The 20,294-nt window shown below is 44.4% G+C and overlaps 3 protein-coding genes across 6 annotated transcripts; all 3 read left to right on the top strand.

Annotated features, from left to right (window-relative positions):
• Positions 1-120: 120 nt before the first annotated feature.
• LOC123187881 (apoptotic chromatin condensation inducer in the nucleus) lies at positions 121-5,072 on the top strand. Of its 3 annotated transcripts, none has more exons than XM_044599857.1 (6): positions 121-231; positions 535-613; positions 1,284-2,938; positions 3,351-3,539; positions 3,629-3,780; positions 4,157-5,072. In XM_044599857.1, exons 3-6 carry the CDS (start codon positions 1,300-1,302, stop codon positions 4,631-4,633), a joined length of 2,457 nt encoding a protein of 818 aa, XP_044455792.1. In that variant the 5' UTR covers positions 121-231; positions 535-613; positions 1,284-1,299; the 3' UTR covers positions 4,634-5,072. The 3 variants fall into 3 exon arrangements, with proteins under 3 accessions (XP_044455792.1, XP_044455791.1, XP_044455793.1); XM_044599856.1 differs by having other exon boundaries at positions 133-367; XM_044599858.1 differs by having other exon boundaries at positions 133-440.
• A 3,099-nt stretch (positions 5,073-8,171) lies between these two features.
• Positions 8,172-12,420, top strand: LOC123187879 (uncharacterized). The gene is made up of 12 exons (XM_044599854.1): positions 8,172-8,446; positions 8,569-8,656; positions 8,943-9,042; positions 9,129-9,202; positions 9,406-9,474; positions 9,588-9,665; positions 9,961-10,085; positions 10,515-10,587; positions 10,979-11,037; positions 11,128-11,505; positions 11,723-11,825; positions 11,912-12,420. Exons 1-12 carry the CDS (start codon positions 8,343-8,345, stop codon positions 12,122-12,124), a joined length of 1,464 nt encoding a protein of 487 aa, XP_044455789.1. The 5' UTR covers positions 8,172-8,342; the 3' UTR covers positions 12,125-12,420.
• A 186-nt stretch (positions 12,421-12,606) lies between these two features.
• LOC123187880 (uncharacterized J domain-containing protein C4H3.01) lies at positions 12,607-15,821 on the top strand. Of its 2 annotated transcripts, XR_006494190.1 has the most exons (6): positions 12,607-12,975; positions 13,309-13,383; positions 14,185-14,324; positions 14,820-14,957; positions 15,020-15,342; positions 15,420-15,821. XR_006494190.1 is itself a non-coding variant. In XM_044599855.1 (5 exons), the coding sequence occupies exons 1-5, from the start codon at positions 12,732-12,734 to the stop codon at positions 15,242-15,244; spliced, it is 822 nt and encodes a 273-aa protein (XP_044455790.1). In that variant the 5' UTR covers positions 12,607-12,731; the 3' UTR covers positions 15,245-15,821. The 2 variants fall into 2 exon arrangements, 1 of the variants encoding a protein (XP_044455790.1); XM_044599855.1 differs by having other exon boundaries at positions 15,020-15,821.
• The last annotated feature ends 4,473 nt before the right edge of the window (positions 15,822-20,294 follow it).

The following is a 20,294-nucleotide window of genomic DNA, read 5'->3' as shown; positions in this document are numbered from 1 at the left end:
GCGTATTTTTGTAAAGGATGTGAGAGGCGTTTTCACCCATTCGCAACCCCACTTGTCAGCGACCATCGAGCATCCGCTGGCCGCTGCTCTTCCCGGATAGCAGCTGACCATATGACCCCACCAACAGCAAGGAGACACTCTGCAGCGCCAACACCATTCTCTTCCGTCTCCTCGCTGGCCGCGGCGCGACGGGGCAAAAGCAAAGCCCTCGTCGAATCGGCGCCGCGGCGGGTAGAATCACGGGTCCCGATCACGCGAAACTCGATTCCTCGCCCCGCCTCCTCCTCCCCCTCCCATGGAGTCGTAGTCTGCTAGATTCTCCCGCCCGCTCCCTTTTGCTGCGGTTTTTTGGGACTTTTTTTGCGAGGTTTTCGGCGCTCCTTTTTTTTGGGTTGTTTCCTTCCGGGGGGCGCGCGGTCTCCGCGGGTCCGCGGCGGCCGGTCCGTGCAGTCGCCGTCCCGTCGCGTGCTCTGCAAAATTCCAGTAGGGTTTTGTGGCTTGGGTTTTTGATCTGGTGCGCCTGCATGCCTGCAGGTTTCTGAATTTCGAGGCTCGCTGAAGGGCGATCTGCGGCCGGCACCGTTTGGGGATCTCGCTGCGCGGCCGTCGCGAGGTGAGCTCACGCGCCCGTCCACGCCTCCTAGGGTTTTGATGCGCCCGTGCGATTTGGACATTGCTCAGATGGTTAGGCATTAGCACGCTGGATTTGAGGGGGGTTTATGAAGGGTTTAGGCGTAGGTCTGTTCGGTGAGAGGAAATTATAGTGGCCATTGTCGTTTTTCGGTTCGGGTGTTTTTTGGGGTTTCGGTATGCTCTGGAGTAAATAAATTCTGTGGTTTCGGTATGCCGGCTGTGTGCATGAATGGCCTATGCAATTTTGTTTTATGGTGCATGAATGACCTATCCAGAATTTTCAGTTTTGAGGACTGCAATTGACAGTTTTTCACACTTATGACTTATCACACAGATGCACAGTGTGAAACCTTTTGTTTCTACATGGAGCACTTCACCTGACTATAATTTTACCCACCAATCGTCTGGTAGCTATATGTCTCTGAAGAATATCTTTGTTTAGCATGTAAACTGCTATTCTATCAGAGTTCCTACTCCCTAAAATGCAAAAACATATGCATTCATGTCTTCTGACAGTTTGCATAATTTGGTAACTGCAACTTAAGAAGGAAGCAGTTTCACTTGATAAATTGAAATTTGTTTACATTTTTGTTTCGTGATGCTGGTAAAAATTCATGTTTAATGGTGTAGCTGATTTCATGAGACTGCAGGATTTTTCCAGCCACAATGACGACGTATCCTGTGCTGAATGACCAGCCAATTGATCAGTGGAACTTTGCAGAACTGAAGGATGAGCTCTCTAGGAGGAACTTACCTACCGATGGCTTGAAGGATGATCTTGTGAAAAGGCTCTTTGAGGAACTTCAGGGTGATATACTTGGTGGAGAAGGGCCAGTTGGTGGATCTCCTCCCGATGATGATCTCAAAGAGGACGAAACCCCTGGTTCGGCTGATGCATCTGTTTGCCAGGCTGCGGTGGAACAAAATGTTGATGAAGGTCCTTCTCAGGTTGCAACCCTGGAAGGATATCCTGTTGGTTCTGTTACAGAGGCTAGTGAGAAAGGTGCCGATGCTACTACAGAGGTTATTCAGGATGCTCTAGTTAGTACCGAAGAAGTTAGTCAGACAACTCTTGTTGCGGAGGTTAGTGAGAAAAGTGCCGATGCTACTACAGAAGTTAGTCAGAATGCTGTAGTTAGTACCGAAGAAGATAGTCAGACAACTCTTGTTGCAGAGGCTAGTGAGAAAAGTGCCGATGCTACTACAGAAGTTAGTCAGGATGCTGTAGTTAGTAACGAAGAAGTTAGTCAGACAACTCTTGTTGCTGCTACTGAAGTTAGTGATGCTCCTCTTGTTGATATGGCAAAAGCTGATGAAATTTCTCCAAGTGACGCAGTGGCAACCAACGGAGATCACCTAGAATCAGCTCCAAGTGGCAGTAATATAGTGAAGGAAGCATCTCCACAAGCTGATCGTCATAGTGAGATTATTGCAGAGAAGGCTCCAGAAGAAGGCACCATCAAGAAAGTGATTGCTAATTATCTACCATGTGATGTTGCCAGTACTGATGTCAAGTTAGATGCAACTTCTGCTAAAGACAAGTTAGATGCTGATATTGTAGAGCAAGATGCAGTATCATCACCTCCAGATGCTAGTGCGTCACATGTTGATCCATTGGATGTTGATGCTGTTGCAGCTGCACCAGGACAAAATGCTGAGACCCTGATTCCTGTGATAGATTTGAGTGATAATGCTTTGATGAATGGCAAGGACCTCGAAGATTCTGGGCGCACAAACAGTACCTGCAAACCAACCGTGGCAGGGACAAATGACCAGGTAACTGAGGTCAATCCTGTTCTAGGTTCTCAAATCAAGTGTGTTCCGATTCCGCATGACAATATATCAACTAATGTAAAAGGTGACCTGAATGCTGACAATTCTGATTTGGAAATAGAGGTTAAGAGGGATATGGTCAAACCACCATGCAACATTCCCTCCGTAGGTGATGATTTGCAGGCATTGGACGATGACAAAGAGTTGTCTAAGAACGGGACCCCATTGCAAGAAATAGAATCTAAATCCAATATGATCTTGGACAAGAAAGAGGACAGTCCTGATGGCGCTTTTCCTGAAAAACTAAATTTAGACAGGAGCTCGATAGAGGAGGATGTGATGGAAAGTAAGCATGTTGATACCATTATCAGATCTGATGATCTTGGAGGAAAGACTGCGGTTACCTCAGACCATGAAGAGGTAAAAGAGGTGATCCTCTTTAATACTGTTGCCAATGATTCATCTGTGGAGACAATGGATATTGTTCATGAAGAGAAGCTAGTAACTTCATCTGAAAAGAGGAAACTTGAAGGTTTGTCTTCACCCCCCTACGCATACAGTGTTGGATCATTTCTTGTATACCTTTCCTATATGAATATCTTGAGCGTTTTTGTTTTCTTCATTAAAGTATATCATTTTCTGTGGCATTTTTTTATGTATCAGTATGTGTGTGCATGTGTAAAGTTCATTGTCCGCATTGCGTAATCTTTGTCATTGTGGATTTTCTGTCTTTGGTAAATCTTGCATGAAACAGTTGTACCTCATATATTCTGCTCTTGTACGGTTTTGGGAAATAGGACAATTTTTTTTTGCAGTCCTTTAGTAAGATTTGTGGCCTTTGTTTTCACATTGTACATTCCTCAAATAAATTTGGTAACAATTTATCAATAGTTTAAATGGAGAAATCATGTCATGTTTTTGTTCTAACTCACTGTTAAATGCAGACCAAGAAGTTGTCGCGGATGAGCCCATCAAACGTCAGCGCCATGTGGATACTCTCAAAATTCCTAAGCAACAAACATCCAAACTAAGTAGCTCTGATTCTCCAAAGGTTGTGGTTCGGCCTGCTCTAAAACATTTTGTTGGCAGGTCTAATTCAACAGCAAGTGGAGGTTCTCACAAAGAGCGGATAGGTGAGGTTTCTCGGCTCTTTTAGTAAAGTAGATTCACTATTGCACTGTACATCATATCTAATTTTTCCCCTTCTGTATTCATTGTTCAGTGCCACTTCCTCAGAAGCCTGCAACAACTTCCTTGAGAGTTGACCGATTTGTGCGCCCATTTACTTTGAAAGCTGTGCAAGAGCTTCTTGGTAGAACTGGATCTGTTTGCAGCTTCTGGATGGATGATATCAAGACCCACTGCTATGTTACAGTATGTCGCTAACTTCATTGTCTTATTTTACCTGTGCGGAATATTGTTAGAGGTGCATTTCAGCATTTGTTTGCGCCTTCTATGACCTTTTCAGGCCTTCCCAAGTTTTGCCTTTCATGTGTTACAGCTAAAATTTGCTAAATGTTAACAACAATAGTTTGTGCTTTAGCCTGTCGTTGCTAACAAATATTCTGGTGCTTTTTTACGTGGCCCTGGTAGGGGTTAATTTTTGTTCTTGGTATTCCTCTGTATGAAGGATGCAAACCTGAGATGTTAGCATTGTCGTGCCTTATTATTGGTTCAAAGAATCTCGTGATGCATTATTTGATAACGTCATGGTGTTGACTTGCCTGCTTGTCCTATTTCTGATACACAGTACTCTTCAGTGGATGAAGCTATCGCTACCAGGAATGCTGTTTACAACCTCCAATGGCCCCTAAACAATGGCAGTTACTTAGCTGCCGAATTTGTTGATCCACTTGAGGTGAAGCTTAAAATCGAACACCCTCCCCCACTGCCACTGCCTACCAGCCTCGGCAAGGATACAACGCCAAATGCAGCAGCCATCCAACAAGCGGAGGCTAACCAAACCATGCTTCACCGTGGCGCTGGTGCCGCATGGGGTCTGTCACCTACTCCACAGCCTCATACAAAGTTGTATACCACATCTAACCCCAGGTCGGAAAGGGAGGTGCTTCCACCTTCTCCAAAGCAACCGGAAACAACTATCAAGACACTTGATGATCTCTTCAGGAGGACACAGGCCTCTCCGATGATCTACTACTTGCCCTTATCGGAGGAGGAGGTGGCAGCCAAGCTCGCAGCACGCCGCAGGCGAAATTGGAGACGGTAGGGGACTCAAACCTGCTGCTCGTGCCCGGTATGTTGGTGCCTTGCTCATCTCTTATTCAGGCACAACCGGCATGGCCAGCGGATTCTCTTCCCAATATCCGACCGTTGGTGTTGCAGCAGTTAACATGAAGGCTGTCGTTACTGCTTGTAATGGTTGGTGATATTTTGCGAAGCTTTGCACGGTCTTGGTCTTGGAACTCTTTTTTTTTTTTTGAAATTCTGGTCTTGGAACTCTTGATAACTGAGTAGTCGTATTGTAAATTGAGCTAGCTCTATTTTCGCTTGTCTGCCTAGCTGTTAACACGCACACGTGAATTTCCATCACCGACCCAGTCATCCTTTGGATCAGTTGGGCAATGTGCTGCGTGTATGTTCATAACCGTTGATGCTTACTATTCCTGCTGGTTGCTCTTGTTGCGGTATCAAGTTAGCATTTCTCATGTAATCGTGAGTTTCAGTCATGTATGGTTCTGAAATTTCTTTTTGAGGGAACTTGGTCTCTTTATTAACTACTCCCTCCGGAGGGAGTATAATGCTCAAATGTACAATGGCAGTGTCCCACGGCTGTAATAGCCACACATATCGACCACGATCGAGGGATATGACTACTGTAGCACTAGGTTTTTTTAGGGGGTATAAGCTAAATTGTATTGATCAAAAGTAGCATCGAGAGGAATACAAATTCGATCGTGGAGGGTGAACCAAACATGGCGCCCCTCTCCAAAGAATTCGCAAATTTAGCTAAACTATCTACATTTGTGTTCACAGCTCGCCCTTCAAAGTTGAATATATAGTTGTAGTTTGTTGCTTGGTGCTATATTTCCTTAATGATATGTCCATCTTTGAGTACTATGCAACAATGAAATTTTGAAGCAGCATCATTGGCGAGGCACAAGGGTTCACGACAGGTTATCGCTTCCGGCGCTGCAACCTTGTTAATTCCATGGATGGTAAGGGCCGAACAGCCAAGGAAAATGCCAGTTGCATCCCTGACATTGCTGCTGCAGAGCGCGCTATGCCATTGCGAGCTAGATTGGCGTTTGCATGGATCTTCGCATATCCTGGCGGAGGTGCCTTTGGTCTTTCAGCAGCAGCGACCCTAAGTGTAACTGGGTTTCTTACCACCTTTTGCAAGATTAACTTGAGGTCTGCTATGAACCAGTTGATGAAAAAGTGTGGCCGAAGGGTGTTGATAAACTTCCTCGTGGATAATCTGTCGTTTTGCCCACCAAATAGCCCATAGTGTCACCGAGAGCCTGACGAAGGATCCATTTGATAGTGTCTCAAACTCTCAATCATTGGAAACAACCATTGCCTCGCACTAGGCTCCGTTGTTTCATACAAGTGTTCCGCTAGCTCCCCATCGACGAGTGCCCAAACACACCTTGCCATTGTACATTCAAGAAGAGAATGCCTCAAAGAATACACAGCTCCACATAAATGCACATGTTCCGATGAGCTCTAACATCCTCCGTTGGCAGTGACTTCTTTGCTAGTCTCCAAAGAAACTTACGTATCTTCCCTGGGACTAGTGTTTTCCATAGCAACTTCCATGATGCCGCATCTCGGTCATTATTGGACGATCCAGAAGAACCATCTAGCCAAGCTTCTCTTCTTAACTTTGTTGCGTCTTGGTCATTACTATAGCACTAGGTAAGGGCTCGTCAACTGGCGGTCCTACGTGGGTTGCGGTCCACTAAGCACCCTTGTCGCTTTTTCGTAACCTGGAGCTATTCACGTCCAGAACCAGGAACAGTTCTGGGAATCTTCCCGAAAGTTTTTATCTTCTCTTTTTTTCCGCCTTTTCTCATTTTCTTGATTTTTGAGATTAATTCATGAACAATTTTTCAAAATACTTTTTCATATATGTGTTTTTATTAATTCAAAGATATTTTTAAAATTCGTGAATTGTCTTGAATTTGTGCACTTTCTAAATTTTGAGAATTGTTTTTGAATCCACAAATATTTTTCTGGATTCAATAAAGTTTTTCATATTTGTGAATTTTTTTCTTCTGAATTTGTGTTTTTCTTGAATTCAAGAACAAATTTTATATTCTTGAACATTATTATTCACAACTTTTTTGAATTCACGAGCAAAATTTTAAGTCGTGACTATTTTCTAATTCATAGACAATATTCTATTATGCAAACAATTTTTCCAATTCATGAACAAATTTTAAATCCACGAACATTTTTTTGTTTCATGAACTTCTTTAATAATTAGAAGTATAAACACAACTTATTTTGTTTTTTAGAGCAATCCACAAAAATAGAGAAAGCACAAATTAATATGTGAAAAAGAAATGAAAGAAAAAGATGTCCCTGTCGGACACCCAACACGTGACTCGTTGGGATTGAGAGGGTGCCGTGTTCCTAACCAGGCCCATGAACGGGTCGATGTCCTGCAATAGGGGTGTTGCGCTCCTATGACGACCTGCTCCTGGGCCTGGACAAGGATTTTAAGAATAATGTTCCTTATTTTTAAAAAAATTCTCATGAATTTTAAAATAAAAAGACAAAAAAGGTAAAGAAAATATGAAAGGAATAGAGAAAGAAAGAACTGAAAGATAACTTGTAAGTCGACAAAGAAAAGCAGAAAAAACATAAGTGGGAGAAAGTTCGTTTTCCAGCAACCCACACGTGAAATAGAATACTGTTTCCCACTTCCCTCATCGATCTCTCTCATACACACACATCTCTGGCATTTCTCTCTCTCATCCCCACCATCACGCCACAAGTCCATTCATGTCCAGCTCTCGCATGCATAAAAGATAGGAGAGAGAAGGACTACATGTATCAGCTATAGCTATAGAGAGGGAGGCGACTAGAGACGATGTTTAGGAGAAGCATGATGCGGGGATACTGAGATCAACAATATCCAAGATACTGATCAGCCAGGTAAAGCAAAATGTTTGGTGTGCGAAAGGTTATATCATTGACAGATAGAGTTTGAAAAGGTACTATAGTGCCTAGGGAAAGGAGCACATGCTCGATGCCGCTGTACCAGCACTGCCAAGTGAGCACTCCCACAACGCCACGTCGCGGCCACACGTCGCCTCCTGCTCATCGACCCACACGCCAACACCAGCATGAGCCGACCAGGGGTTGACAAAACACATGGAGTAGATACCTTGCTGTCACACGGGCTTTGGCCCCGACAGCAGCAAGGAGGAGGTGGTTTCCCAGTGCAGGGTAGGGTAGGATTCGCCACTCGTGTCGCTTGCGCGGAGCGAAACAGAGTCGGTTAATTTTAGCAAGTAAGGTTGACGAACGCCTTTTAGGTGATTTACCAACTTCATTACAAGTGAGTTTGCAACCTGCAAAAGGGATTGTCCTCTCACTCAAAAAGCAAATCTTTTATTTTTTATAGGGGAGCAAATCTGTTATTTTAGTTTTTTTTTGCGAAAAATCTGTTATTTTAGTGGCAAAAACTTCACGAGTCATGTTGGGCCAAGAAAAGTACTCATTCACGGGCCACGGTGGGTCAGCCCAATAATAGTCGTAACAGGAAAAGGCTCGTCCACTTCGCCGACTCTTTCTCTGTACACCCACGACGCAAGTTAGCTCTCTCCCCCTCTCCTCTCCACCCCGCATCCCCTTCCCCACGCACGCAAACGGCTTACCCCCGCCACGACCTCGCCGTCGCCTCGCCGCCACCGCGCACCGGGCAGCCAGGAATCCGCGACCGCCGCCCTTCGAATCGCCGCGATATGATGACCTCCCGGCGGGCCAGCGGCGGCAGCACCAGCAGCAGCTGCGCGCTCTGCGAGGGATCCAACCTCCCCTCCTGCTGCGCCGCGTGCGTCAACACGAGGTACGCCCCTCCGCCCCGCCCCGCCGCCCGTCCGTCCCCGATTCGATCGAAGCTCGCCCTCTCCCCTGCCTGACCCTCGCCCGCCCCCCGCCCCGGCGTCGGATTTTTTTTTGTCTGCGCAGGCTGTTCGAGTACCACGCGACGCTGCGCCTGAGGAGGAACCTCCGCGACACCCTCCAGTCCCGCATCGCCGCGCGCCTCGAGGCAAAGGTTGGTCCGTCGCTCTCGCTGTGCCCGACTCGCCAGTCCTCCAATTCAGTGCTAACTAGTTTGGGTTTCCATCTCTCAGTCTGGCAATTTCCATGTGTTTGTGCCTCGGGTCTGGAATCTATTGCCCGGCACATGCCTGAACCTAGAGTGATTTGTAGCTCACATTTAATCATTTTACAATTGGATACAATTGGTGCTGGAGAACTATACAGAAATATTATATGTTTCGAATGAAAAGTTGTACAGACAGAGTATAACTTTGGCCTGTTTCGCCTATTTCTGGCAGAGGAAAGCGGAGGAGCAGAGGATGTGGAAACTGAGCAAAGCTCACGACATCAAGGAGCTGAGGGATCGGCTCAGCGAGTTGAAGAGTCGAACTGCGTTAGGTTAATCTCTTTTACTCTTGCGGATTGTATCTTGTTACCAGTTGCCAGTTTGCGGTACTGAGTTGTGGTAATTAATGTGTTTGCAGAGAAGATGAAGATCAAGCAGGCATCAAGTGATCTCAAGGTGAAAAGTGGTACATTGAATGTGGCTTTTATCACGGTAAAATTGTTTCTTTCTCTGTGTTTCTCTTTGATGAAATGTGAAATTCACTACTCCGTCTGATCCATATTTGTTGTCGCTCAAGCGGATGTATCTAGACGTATTTCAGCGCTAGATACCTCCGTTTGAGCGACAAGTAATACGGATCTGAGGGAGTACTAAGAAATTACTGATCCTGAATATATCTTTTCCACCATCTTCAGCTAAAAACGAAGCAAACCGATTCATCAACGATGCACACCAATGCCATGAAAGCAGCACAGATGGGTCTTGTAAGTCCTAACATGCCTCTTCATTTCTTACTTATTATCCAATATCCATCATTTATGCGATTATGTCTGTCGGTTTTGGTATTCTCTGGAATTGAAATACACTTTTGTGGCAGATGGCAACAACCTCCGAACGTCTGAAACGTCAGTCCAAAGCTGTAAAGCAGCTTTGCAGGTTGTTCCCAATGAGGCGAGTAAGTATTATGGTCTTGTCTGTTTTAGTGGCTTTGTGTTTTCTTCCTATATATGTATATTTTGGGATTCCTAGTGAGAACTTCAGTTGCATTCAACTTTGCTCATATTTAGAGCATGTGACTGTAACTAATTTACTTCTACATATTTCACACACCAGCTTTATATGTTAATAATTTAATTGTTGCATATTCACCTACTAAATTTTTTCACATAAAAAATGATTAATTTGATATTAATGCTACCTGAATTACCATGCATAGACAAAGATTTATATACACAATTTTCAATTTGTAGGCTATTATAGATGGAGAAAAGAAGGATGGTCACAGTGATCCGTACGATGTTATATGTGGTATTCGTCTACCTCGTGGTCTCGATCCACATTCAGTTCCATCAGAGGAGTTATCAGCTTCCTTGGGGTTATACTTCTTTCCTCAAACTACCACTTATTAGTTGTTCTGATATTATGCTCTTGATTACCAGAATGATTAAATGAATGTCCATTCTTTTATGATTCATGGTCGTAAGTAAATTGCACCCTTCCTCATTCTGTCTAATCATGTAAATACCTTATATAAGATTGTTTGTTTCTAAAAAAAATCAGAGCGTAGAACATAGAGAAATGCATTTGATTTTCATTAGTTTATGCAAGTGAAAAATCAGGGCAAGGAGTTACATATGGAGTCTAACAGTCCTATTTGTGAGTTGTGACCAACAAGACTAACATGTTTTGTGTTATTGTAATATTATTTTATTGGGCTAGACAGATTGTTTGAGAACAGTTTGCATTTAGTACTGTGTGCATTTGGTTCTGAATGTTGGGTAACATAATTTTCTTTTTGTGACAGGTACATGTTGCAAGTCCTCAGCATTGCAATTCATATCCTATCCGCACCAGCCCTTCATGTAGCCGGTTTTGGGGTAAGATCCAACTATGTGCTCTTAATCTGTTGTCATAAGCTTACTCTTGAAGTTAGCATGCTAGTACATCTGAAGATACAATCATTCAATCCTGTCGGTCAAACAATATAAACTTCTAAGTAGTATGAATAACAACGGTCATTCTTGTCCTGTAAATGTAGTTATTTTGTCGTGAATATCTCTGTGGATATATAACTTGTATAAGCCGAGCGTAGAACCTTATACATAGTCAGCGCGATCCTTCATGTGTCATTTGTATGTATGCAAAGTATGTACATATTCTGTAAGTTCAGCCTGGTTAGATTTCTAATAGCATGAGTAGCAACATGAGCTTTCTATTGGTTATCCAGTAACTTTGTGCGGCTAATATATTATATATGTTTTGTATTAGGCTTCTTGTTCACGTGTATGGCAGCGGAGTAGCTACTGGAGCACACGACAATCCCAGAGGTACTCTGTCAAGAAAAAGGCGACATATCTCTGTCTCTTTAATAATATTTAAAATCTTTATTGACGTGAGACTGTTCTCTTTTTTTCCAGCAAGGTTTACCCACTTTTTGTGCCAAGGCAAAATAATTGTTCTGTTGGAGAGGAAAATTCATGGACAGAAAGTGGTTCGGGTAACTTTGGTGTTGATTCTGTGGACTCGGATCAGAAATCCCTTTTTGACTCCAAGAGAAGCAATAGCTTCAACTTCTCAGCCGCATCTTCTCACTCCATTGAGAGGCATCAAGACTTGCAAAGAGGGATATCTTTGCTAAAGACAAGTGTTTCTGCCATCACTGCCTACTACTATAACTCATTGGGCTTGGATGTGCCACCCAATCTTTCTACTTTTGACGCATTTGCAAAGATGCTCCATATGTTATCATCTTCAAAGACCCTTCGAGCTGCTCTTGAATCAAATATCGCCTCAAGGTACAATTCATACTGTTCTTAGAGAATGACAAGCATATATTCTGGCTCTTCCATAATCTGCGCAAATTTGCAAATTGTATCTATCTATTTTCCTTAAAACTGCCGAAAGTGTACAACTAAAGATGTTGTAGCACTATTTTGCAAATAATAAAAGGCCGTTTTAAGGGGGTGCATGAGTAAAAAAATGGTTAAATGATCCTTACAATTCTGCTTGCAGATCAGAAAAGCAGGCACAACAGCTAAACAGATCAATATGGAAGGCAAGCTCGGCCATCTCATCTAACAGCAGTATGTTGGACAGCACGCACACAGCTATCATGGTAAACTCCCACTTAGTTCTTTTTTGCTCGCATAGGATCTACTTTCAGTGCATCGCATTGCCTAATACAATCTCTGTTTTAACCAGCCGAGCTCTCTAGATAACCTCCTCCTGAACTCGAACACGAGTTTCTTGTACACCGGTAAGCCGCCGAAGCACGGCGGAGCACCCGACAGCATTGTGGACGGCTGGGACATGGTAGAGCGTGAGATCCTGCCGCCCCCGCCGTCCCAGATAGAAGACATCGCGCAGTGGGAAAGAGCGCACACCTACGCTCGCAGTGGTTCTAAAAAGAAATGACTTGCATAACCTAAGCTTTTAGAACACCGCAAGAAGCTTCAGCTAGATGGATAGATGGATGGATGTGGATGGATGTCTGATCATATGGTTTTGGTTTGTGTATGTATAGAAGAAAGCTAACCATGGCCTATGAGTTATGCAGAAGAGAAGGGCATTGTAGGGTAGAACTGATCAGCTCTGCCCCCCTGTACAGCACCTGTAATTTGTAAATATACCTGTATGGCTGTATACATAGCATTTACTGGCAATGAATAAATATAGTACCAGCTGAAATGCTGCTGCTCTTTCCTGTATCAGAAATTGAAGACTCTATGTTGCTGCACCTCTCTACAAAAGCATCTTCTGCAAAGTAAAGTACTGTAATTATTTGCTTGAGAGATGACTCGGAAGATTTGGAAGATGGATTGTTTGTGTTTTAGCAACATATAAGTGTCACTGACGAAAAAGATACTCCACTGGCAGTGTACAAATTTTTGAGACGAGAATTTATCAACGTGTCACCGTCGGGAGGCGTTCCCTCCCTTCCAGCTCCCACCACACAACCGCCCGCCGCTCCGAGCTCCGGCTCGTCCCCCTCCCCTAACCCCTGCGCCCCAGGTCGCCGGCGATGAGCAGCCTCCGAGCCACCTCCGCCCTCCTCCACACCTACTACTCTTCCGCCGCCGCCGGCCGAGGCGGCGCCAGGCGGCTCGGGTTCGCGCCGCGGCTCCGCGTGGGCTTCCGCGTCCCGTCCAAGGCGTCGTCCGCCTTCGTGCTCGACGAGGTCGCGAGGGCGGCCGGGGGCGTGCGGAGGAGGGCGGCCACGCGCGCGGCCAGCTGGGATTCCGAGAAGTCCCCGTACGAGACGCTCGGTACGACGAAGCTATGGCCTATGATGCTAGTGAGAGAAGCGCATGCATGGATTTGCAATTATGATTTAGCATATCTGTTTTTTGCTTTTTCATGAGTTGCTGATCAGTTCAGCTGCCAAATCCTTCAATACTGCCGGGCTTCGATTATTCAAAATTTGGGAATTTGTTGCTAGATTTGGTCGTTCGAGGAGCTTGCTGCTGTGGTGGTTCTGTAGTTCGGTCCAAAACTGTGTGTTTCTCATAGTAGTAGCACTATAATGTGTCCTTGTGAGATGGCTATAGTGGTCTTAGAATTTTCTGTGTGAAGCTAATGTGTGTTGTTGTGGTTTGTAGAGCTGGAAAGGGATGCCGACGAGGAGACCATAAAGGTCGCGTACAGGAGATTGGCCAAGTTCTATCACCCTGATGGTTTGCTTCTTTACCCTTTTATGTATCCGCACAATGTGGTCGTTCTATTAACTGCGTTCCACACATTAACTTTTGTAGGCAGTATTTCTGTACTTACAATTTCACACGATTCCGACGAATATGTTGTTTGTTACTCCCTACTAAAAGAAATATAAGAGTGTTTAGATCACTAAGTAATTCATCCGCCCTTACTATTCAGACTTGGTAACTACTCCCTCTGTCCCAAAATATAAGAACGTTTTTAACACTACACTAATGTCAAAAACGTTCTTATATTATGGGACGGAGGGAGTAGTAAGTGTCGTGTTATTAAGTAAAATGTGGGTTTACGCACAAAAAAGTAGGATGTGGGCATATGCTTGTTTTTGAATGAATTCTGTTTGCCATAGTGTAAGCTTTACACATAGGTGCACGTTGATGACTATTTATTAGTTTACAGTATTGACTCAGTAATTTAATTATATTGTTGTATGATGTGGATTCAGCCATAAAACATCAATTACACCGTGTATAGATCACGTTGATACTATAAATAGACTTCCAATTTTTTTTTTGAATATAAGGACTTCCAGATTTTGGTGGACCAACAGTCTGATTCCTCAACTCATAGCTATTGACTGGGAAATGTGTACGAAACTGCATAAACAGAAGTTGTGATAGGCCACAGCTAACAATGAACCATGGAGGAAATTCTTGCCGTCAGAATATACTGGGCACCGTTTTTTAAAATTCATGCTATTTTGCATGCATAACCAAATAATAAGCTAATTTATTCTATCTGATTATTTTGTTGTCTCAAAGTTTATGATGGTAAGGGAACCCTTGAGGAAGGAGAGACCGCTGAAGCCCGTTTCATCAAAATCCAAGCAGCATATGAGCTGTTGATCGATGACGAAAGGAGAAAGACATACGATAAAGAGCATTTTGTGAATCCAATGAAGGTCTGAATTTCTATGGTCAACTACTTATTGTGATGATTGGCAGGAAGTTGCATGTTTGTTAATTGATTTTTGCTAATTGTCTTAAATTCATGTAGGTCTACTAGTGTTAACCGCATAATGTGAATTACATAGAGCATTTTCTTCTTCTAAGACGATTCTAAAAAAAACCGAATTTATTAAAGCTAGCACTTCTTCATCTTTGTGAGCTAACTCCTTTACCCTTGGAGCGGGGATTATCATCCAATGTATTGTTCCTAAACTGGGCCAGTGATAATGGCATTCAGGAATAACTAATGGATGTCAATAAAAGTCTGTAACTGGAATCATGTACCATATTGAAATAATTAAACATCCTACTGTCTATTGTGTAACTAGGAGAACACAAAGAAGGATTCAAAATTCTTATATCACTATGATAATTTGAAATTGAGAGCACTGAGGTGAAAAGAAAAGAGGTATTCTTGAATGCTAAAAAATATGTTTTTCGTCAATCAGGCTTCTCAGGCATGGATGGAGTGGGTGATGAAAAAACGAAAAGCTTTCGATAAACGTGGAGACATGGCGGTAGCTGCTTGGGCCGAGCAACAACAACGAGAATTGACGCTTCGGGCGCGGCGTCTCTCTAGGTCGAAGGTAATTATAAGACAATTATCCTGCATGGTGTACTATGGTTTACTTAGAACCACTGGATCCAGGTTGACCCAGAGGAGGAAAGGAGATTACTCGCCAAGGAAAGGAAGGCTTCTATGGAGTTCTACAGCACAACTCTAAAAAGACATACCCTCGTATTACGGAAGAGGGACATCATGCGCAAGAGAGAAGAGGAAGACAAGATGAGTGAGATCAGTAGGCTTCTAGCTGCCGAGGGGCTTGAGTTAGATACAGACGAAGATGATGATGACACAACTTTCTTGAAGTAATTCTATCCAGTATTTACCCGCCAATTATATCCACCCCCCGTCCCAGAAGCCCTGGAAGGTTTCCTTGAAGTTGCTTCCATCGCACTGAAGTATATAAGGCAAGAAAATTCGGCCTTGTTGAGCATGATGAGTTGTATATTGATAACTGTTGGATCGGAAAATCCTATCTGCGCAGATGTAGGATTGTCCCATGGAGCAGAAAGAGGAGGAATGTGAAGTGATTCTTCAGTGCTGATTGCCGCAGGCCAGCAGTGTAATCGGCGAAGGCTGGATTCAAGACTTGCAAGAGCTACGACTATCAGGTGTGTATACTTGTTACATGCAAGATGTAATTATGTTAAGGTGGTATCCAGGCGCTGTTACCAGCTGCTTGTAACCGTGGCCCTGTGCTATACTACTGTAGAAGGCAGATGAAGCAGCCAGGTTTGTGTTTCAGCCTAGATTCTTCCCGTGGCCGGGCACTGTTTCATTACCTGTTATAGTACTACAATGCATGATTCGCTTGTCGTCCTTGTTAAAATCTGAAGGCTTCTGAATGATGATGAATACTACCAAGTGATTGCTAGTAACGTGAATATACACATTGTCGCATGCCTGTCTGATGGTGAAACCTCCTGCTGCTTCTTCCAATTCCTCTCAAATTTTCTGATTGATTTTATTTTGACACAAAAGAGAATATATTTATATCACGGAGCCACTACGACAAAGCAATGTCCTAAAAACATTACAGATGCACACGACCTAAAAAGAAGAAAAAGCGGACGATCCTGCTACAGTGATCAATTCTTTGTAACAGTAGCACAAAACACCATGAAGACAACACCTGAAGTCCAAATTCTTCACAAGACAACACCTGAAGTCCAAATTCTCCACAAGCGACACCTCCAGAAAAGAAACAGTGCACAAGCGCCGCCGCCGCCCGATCATAGGTCTTAGGTTTTCACCTTGGAGAAACTCCGCGCTCTAAAAAATAATGCCTTCAACAAGGTCAACACCTGAAGTCCAAATTCTCCACAAGCGAAGCCTCCAAGAAAGAAATAGTGCACAAGCGCCGTTGCCGCCCGATCATAGGTATTAGGTTTCCACCCTGAAAAAAATCCACGCTCTAAAAAACAATGCCTTCAACAAGGTCACTGCCAGGCTCATCCAATTAAGGCAGTACTTGGGTTTTCACCTTGAAAGCTAAGACTTTCTGCACTCCTCCTGTTTTGTCGGCCTCACTTACCGATGCCACTTCTACAAGTCACGAAACACCAAGAAAAGTCGTCATCGCCTGGAAGATTCGATCCACCATTACTAGGCCTCAAACCTTAGCCACCATGATCTTCTCCGCTACTGTCTTCACCATGGAAATTGACACACCGACATGTCCCATAATGTCAACAGACAACTAAGCTTCGTGTCACGCCCTCTCGAAGCCACACAGGCTGAAATAGGGGCGGGCACGACCAAATCCCATCCGATCCAGCAATCTACAGGCGTCAAGCACCCAAAGGAGATCTCCCACAGAGCCTTCCGGAACTCATCAACGACCAGATCAAAGAGGGCCGACATCAAGCAGAACACCGTCTTGGCGCAAGAAGAACCCTAGGTCTACCTCCATTGTTGAAGCAAAACCAGTAGGCTCCCACGCCGCCGGTCGGAACAGCGGAGGAGAACGCAACCGCGACGCCGCCTGCGGGAAAGCACTACTCGCCCATGCCTCGCTGCTCCGGCTCGCGCCAGGCCACAACAACTGACAACCATCGCCACGATCTTTAGGTGGCAGCCGAAAAGTAGCGGTGAGCCATAACCTAGGGTTTTCGAAAGATCCCCCAAATCTACACACCTCCGCCGCCAAATCGTCGCCACGAGGACCTCCTGTGATGAACCTGGGTTCGGGATCCCGTGATCCACCGCTCCTAGGCGCCGCCACAAGGAGCCTCCTCCGGATCCATCATCCCCGGTGGAGGGGGCGGAATCACCGCCATGTTCGGAGCCGCCGCTCCAGGATCCTTGCACCGCAGATCGGACGCCCCCCTTGCCGAAGCCACCCTCCACGTTGCGCCAACAAGCAATGCCACGCCGCCAGGAGAAGCACCCGAAGGAAGAGGGCGTGCAGCCGATCCGATCCGCCGCCATGCGCTGGCCCTCCCAACTACGCCATGGTCGGAGGCGCCAGGGCCCCGCTGTCCCCCTCACTGGCGGTGCACGGGAATTCCCGGCAGCCTCATCTGGGGATGACGAGGGGAGGGAGAGGATGGAGGAGGTGGTGGCGGGTGGTGGCTAGGGTTTCTCCCCCGGTAGCCCCACGGGAGGCGACGCGAGGGGGGATGAGAAGGAGATAGATAATTTTCTGATTGATTGGTTGGTTTATTTGTTAAGTACTCCCTCGGTAACTCAATATATATATATATATATATATATATATATATATATATATATAAGACAATTTTTGATAGTATGACAGGCAAATAATTTTGTTCGGAAATATTTCAGTTCTGCGAGATTTCCACGCGAATGCATTGGCTGTCATTGGTGAGGTGCATGGATCTTAAACTAGACTTGAAGCACATGAGACGAGACATGTAAAGCTGTGAGCTCGTTCGCTAAAACAGAGCAGTGACGCGAACACTCTCTTGTCCGCACTTGCTCTTGTCCCCGCCGCATGTCTCTCTGCTATTCAGACTTTGCTCTTACGTCCTTCCCGCTGCTTTATGGTGTACAGATGCTAATAAAAACATAATGTGACAAAACAATTAAAAAGAGGAGAGAGTATTATGATGCCCTAGGAAGAAAAGATGCTAAGAGCAACTCTAGCAGAACCGCTATATCCACCCGACCTACAAAATAACCGCCCATATACATTACCAGGACGGAAAAAACATCCCGAACAGATACCGTATATTCGGTCGGTCGCAACACCGCATTCTCTTTTATGCGGAGCTCTAAAAAAATCGCCCACAACCCTCAAATCTCCAGTTTTCCCCTTCTTTACGGTTTTCTCTATCCCACGCGCGACTTGGCGGGAGGGAAAACGCGCCCGCCGTTCCGCCCCGCCTTCTACCCAAATCTTCGATGACTTTTGCTTCCTACAGCCACCTCGCGCCATGGAGAGCTTCGTCTGTCCTCACCTGTGATACGTCTTCATTGTATCTACTTTTTCGAACATTTTTCTCTTGTTGGACTCTGATTTGCATGATTTGAACGAAACTAACCCGAATTAACGTTGCTTTTAGCAGAACTACCTTGATGTTATTTTTGTGGAGAAATAAAAGCTTTCAGAATTGGATGAAACTTTACGAGGATATTTATGGAATATATAAAAAATACTGGAGCAAAGAACTGCCGGAGGGGGCCACATGTAAGCCACAAGCTCAGGGGGCGCCCCACCCTCCAGTGCATGCCTTGTGAACTTGTGGGCCCCACGGGTCCTCTTCTAACCTAATTTTAAGCCTAAAAGTATTGTCTTCCCGAGAAAAAAAATCAAAAAGAAAGCTTTATCATGTTTTAAAATACAGAGCCGCCGCCACTTCCCGTTCTTCGTTTGAAGCCCTAATCTGGAGTCCGTTCGGGGCTCGAGAGTGAGGGATTCGTCGCCTTCGTCATCACCAACCTTTCTCCATCAACTATTTCATGATGCTCACCGCTGGGAGTAAGTAATTCCTTTGTAGGCTTGCTGGACAATGATGTAGATGGATGCGAGTCAATTTGTTAGGGCATGTTCCCTAATATCCACTATGTTCCGAGATTGATGTTGCTATGACTTTGCCATGCTTAATGCTTGTCACTAAGGCCCGAGTGCCATGATTTCCGATCTGAACACTTAGCTTTTCAGGATTATTTATATGAGATGTTGATCTTACCTGCAAGTTATATGCACATACTATTTTTTGAACCCCAGACTCCAAAATGACAATAATTGTGATACTCTTCAGGGATGACTGTAATTTGAGAAGTTTATGTATTTACTATTTGCTAATGCTTTGTTTTGGTTCTCCGTTAGACGGAGTGCCTTAATTACCCTTACTTTCCAATAGGACCCCGCTGCCATGGGAGGGTAGGACAAAAGTTGTCATGCAACTTCTTATTGCAAGCACGTATGACTATATATGGAATGCATGCCTACACATGATTGATGAATTGGAGCTATTGTATATCGCTCTAGGTTGTGACTGTTACATATTGAATTTCATCCAAATATCCATCTCTGCTCCACGGCCTACGCTTTAGTACTACTGTTGTTACTCAAGTTACTATTACTGCTGCTTCTACAAATCTGCTACCACTGCTACTACAGTACTACTGTTACTGTTACTCTACTATTACTACTATCATATTACCGTGTTACTAATAAAATTGCTACAGGGAATTAATTCTCAGGTGTGGTTGAATTGACAACTCAACTACTAAGGCTTATACATATTCTTTCACTTCCCTTGTGTTGAATCAATAAATTTGGGTGAAATACTACCCTCGAAGACCGTTCTGACCCCCTACACTTGTGGGTGATCAACCCGCATCTCCTGCACCAAGATTAGAGCTTGGGGCACCATTTATTGCCGCTGGCGGGCTGCAACCGCCATCGCCCTGGATCCTGCTGGGAGCTTTGATTGGTGCTTCGTTATAACTTGTTCCTCTCTTCGTGTCTCCTCGTGAATCAAGAATGATATCCCACCACATCAAAAGATAAAGGAGAGAGAATTTGCACTTCAGAATGCAAGATGAAAACTGCTTGAACTCTGAAAACAACACATGTGTTCAACATCATGTATCTTTAGGAGTATAGCTTGCCGAATCTTAACTTCGAGAAAGAATCTTGAAGAACACTTCAAGAATGAAAGAAAAATTTGACTACCACCATGACGAGCCTTGATACATCCATTTTGCATCATGCTTTTATATCGATATTTATTGCATTATGGGCTGTTATTACACATTATGTCACAATACTTATGCCTTTTCTCTCTTGTTTTACAAGGTTTACATGAAGAGGGAGAATGCCGGCAGCTGGAATCCTGAGCTAGAAAAATAGGAAATATTAGAGACCTATTCTGCACAACTCCAAAAG

This window comes from Triticum aestivum, chromosome 2A, assembly GCF_018294505.1.
Source record: "Triticum aestivum cultivar Chinese Spring chromosome 2A, IWGSC CS RefSeq v2.1, whole genome shotgun sequence".
NCBI lineage: Eukaryota > Viridiplantae > Streptophyta > Magnoliopsida > Poales > Poaceae > Triticum > Triticum aestivum.
The sequence above is the reverse complement of the archived record's forward strand: the minus strand, read 5'-3'. Positions and strand labels throughout refer to the sequence as shown.

What these genes read in the sequence shown, in the direction of transcription:
- LOC123187879 (XM_044599854.1), top strand. Translation starts at nt 8,343, where the DNA reads ATGATGACCTCCCGGCGGGCCAGCGGCGGCAGCACCAGCAGCAGCTGC. An exon ending in AAGCAGCACAGATGGGTCTT is followed by an intron (nt 9,475 to 9,587) that starts GTAAGTCCTAAC and finishes CTTTTGTGGCAG; the next exon opens with ATGGCAACAACCTCCGAACG. An exon ending in GAGTTATCAGCTTCCTTGGG is followed by an intron (nt 10,086 to 10,514) that starts GTTATACTTCTT and finishes TTTTTGTGACAG; the next exon opens with GTACATGTTGCAAGTCCTCA.
- LOC123187881 (XM_044599857.1), top strand. Translation starts at nt 1,300, where the DNA reads ATGACGACGTATCCTGTGCTGAATGACCAGCCAATTGATCAGTGGAAC. An exon ending in TTCTCACAAAGAGCGGATAG is followed by an intron (nt 3,540 to 3,628) that starts GTGAGGTTTCTC and finishes TTCATTGTTCAG; the next exon opens with TGCCACTTCCTCAGAAGCCT. An exon ending in AGACCCACTGCTATGTTACA is followed by an intron (nt 3,781 to 4,156) that starts GTATGTCGCTAA and finishes TCTGATACACAG; the next exon opens with TACTCTTCAGTGGATGAAGC.
- LOC123187880 (XM_044599855.1), top strand. Translation starts at nt 12,732, where the DNA reads ATGAGCAGCCTCCGAGCCACCTCCGCCCTCCTCCACACCTACTACTCT. An exon ending in GTCCCCGTACGAGACGCTCG is followed by an intron (nt 12,976 to 13,308) that starts GTACGACGAAGC and finishes TGTGGTTTGTAG; the next exon opens with AGCTGGAAAGGGATGCCGAC. An exon ending in CAAGTTCTATCACCCTGATG is followed by an intron (nt 13,384 to 14,184) that starts GTTTGCTTCTTT and finishes GTTGTCTCAAAG; the next exon opens with TTTATGATGGTAAGGGAACC.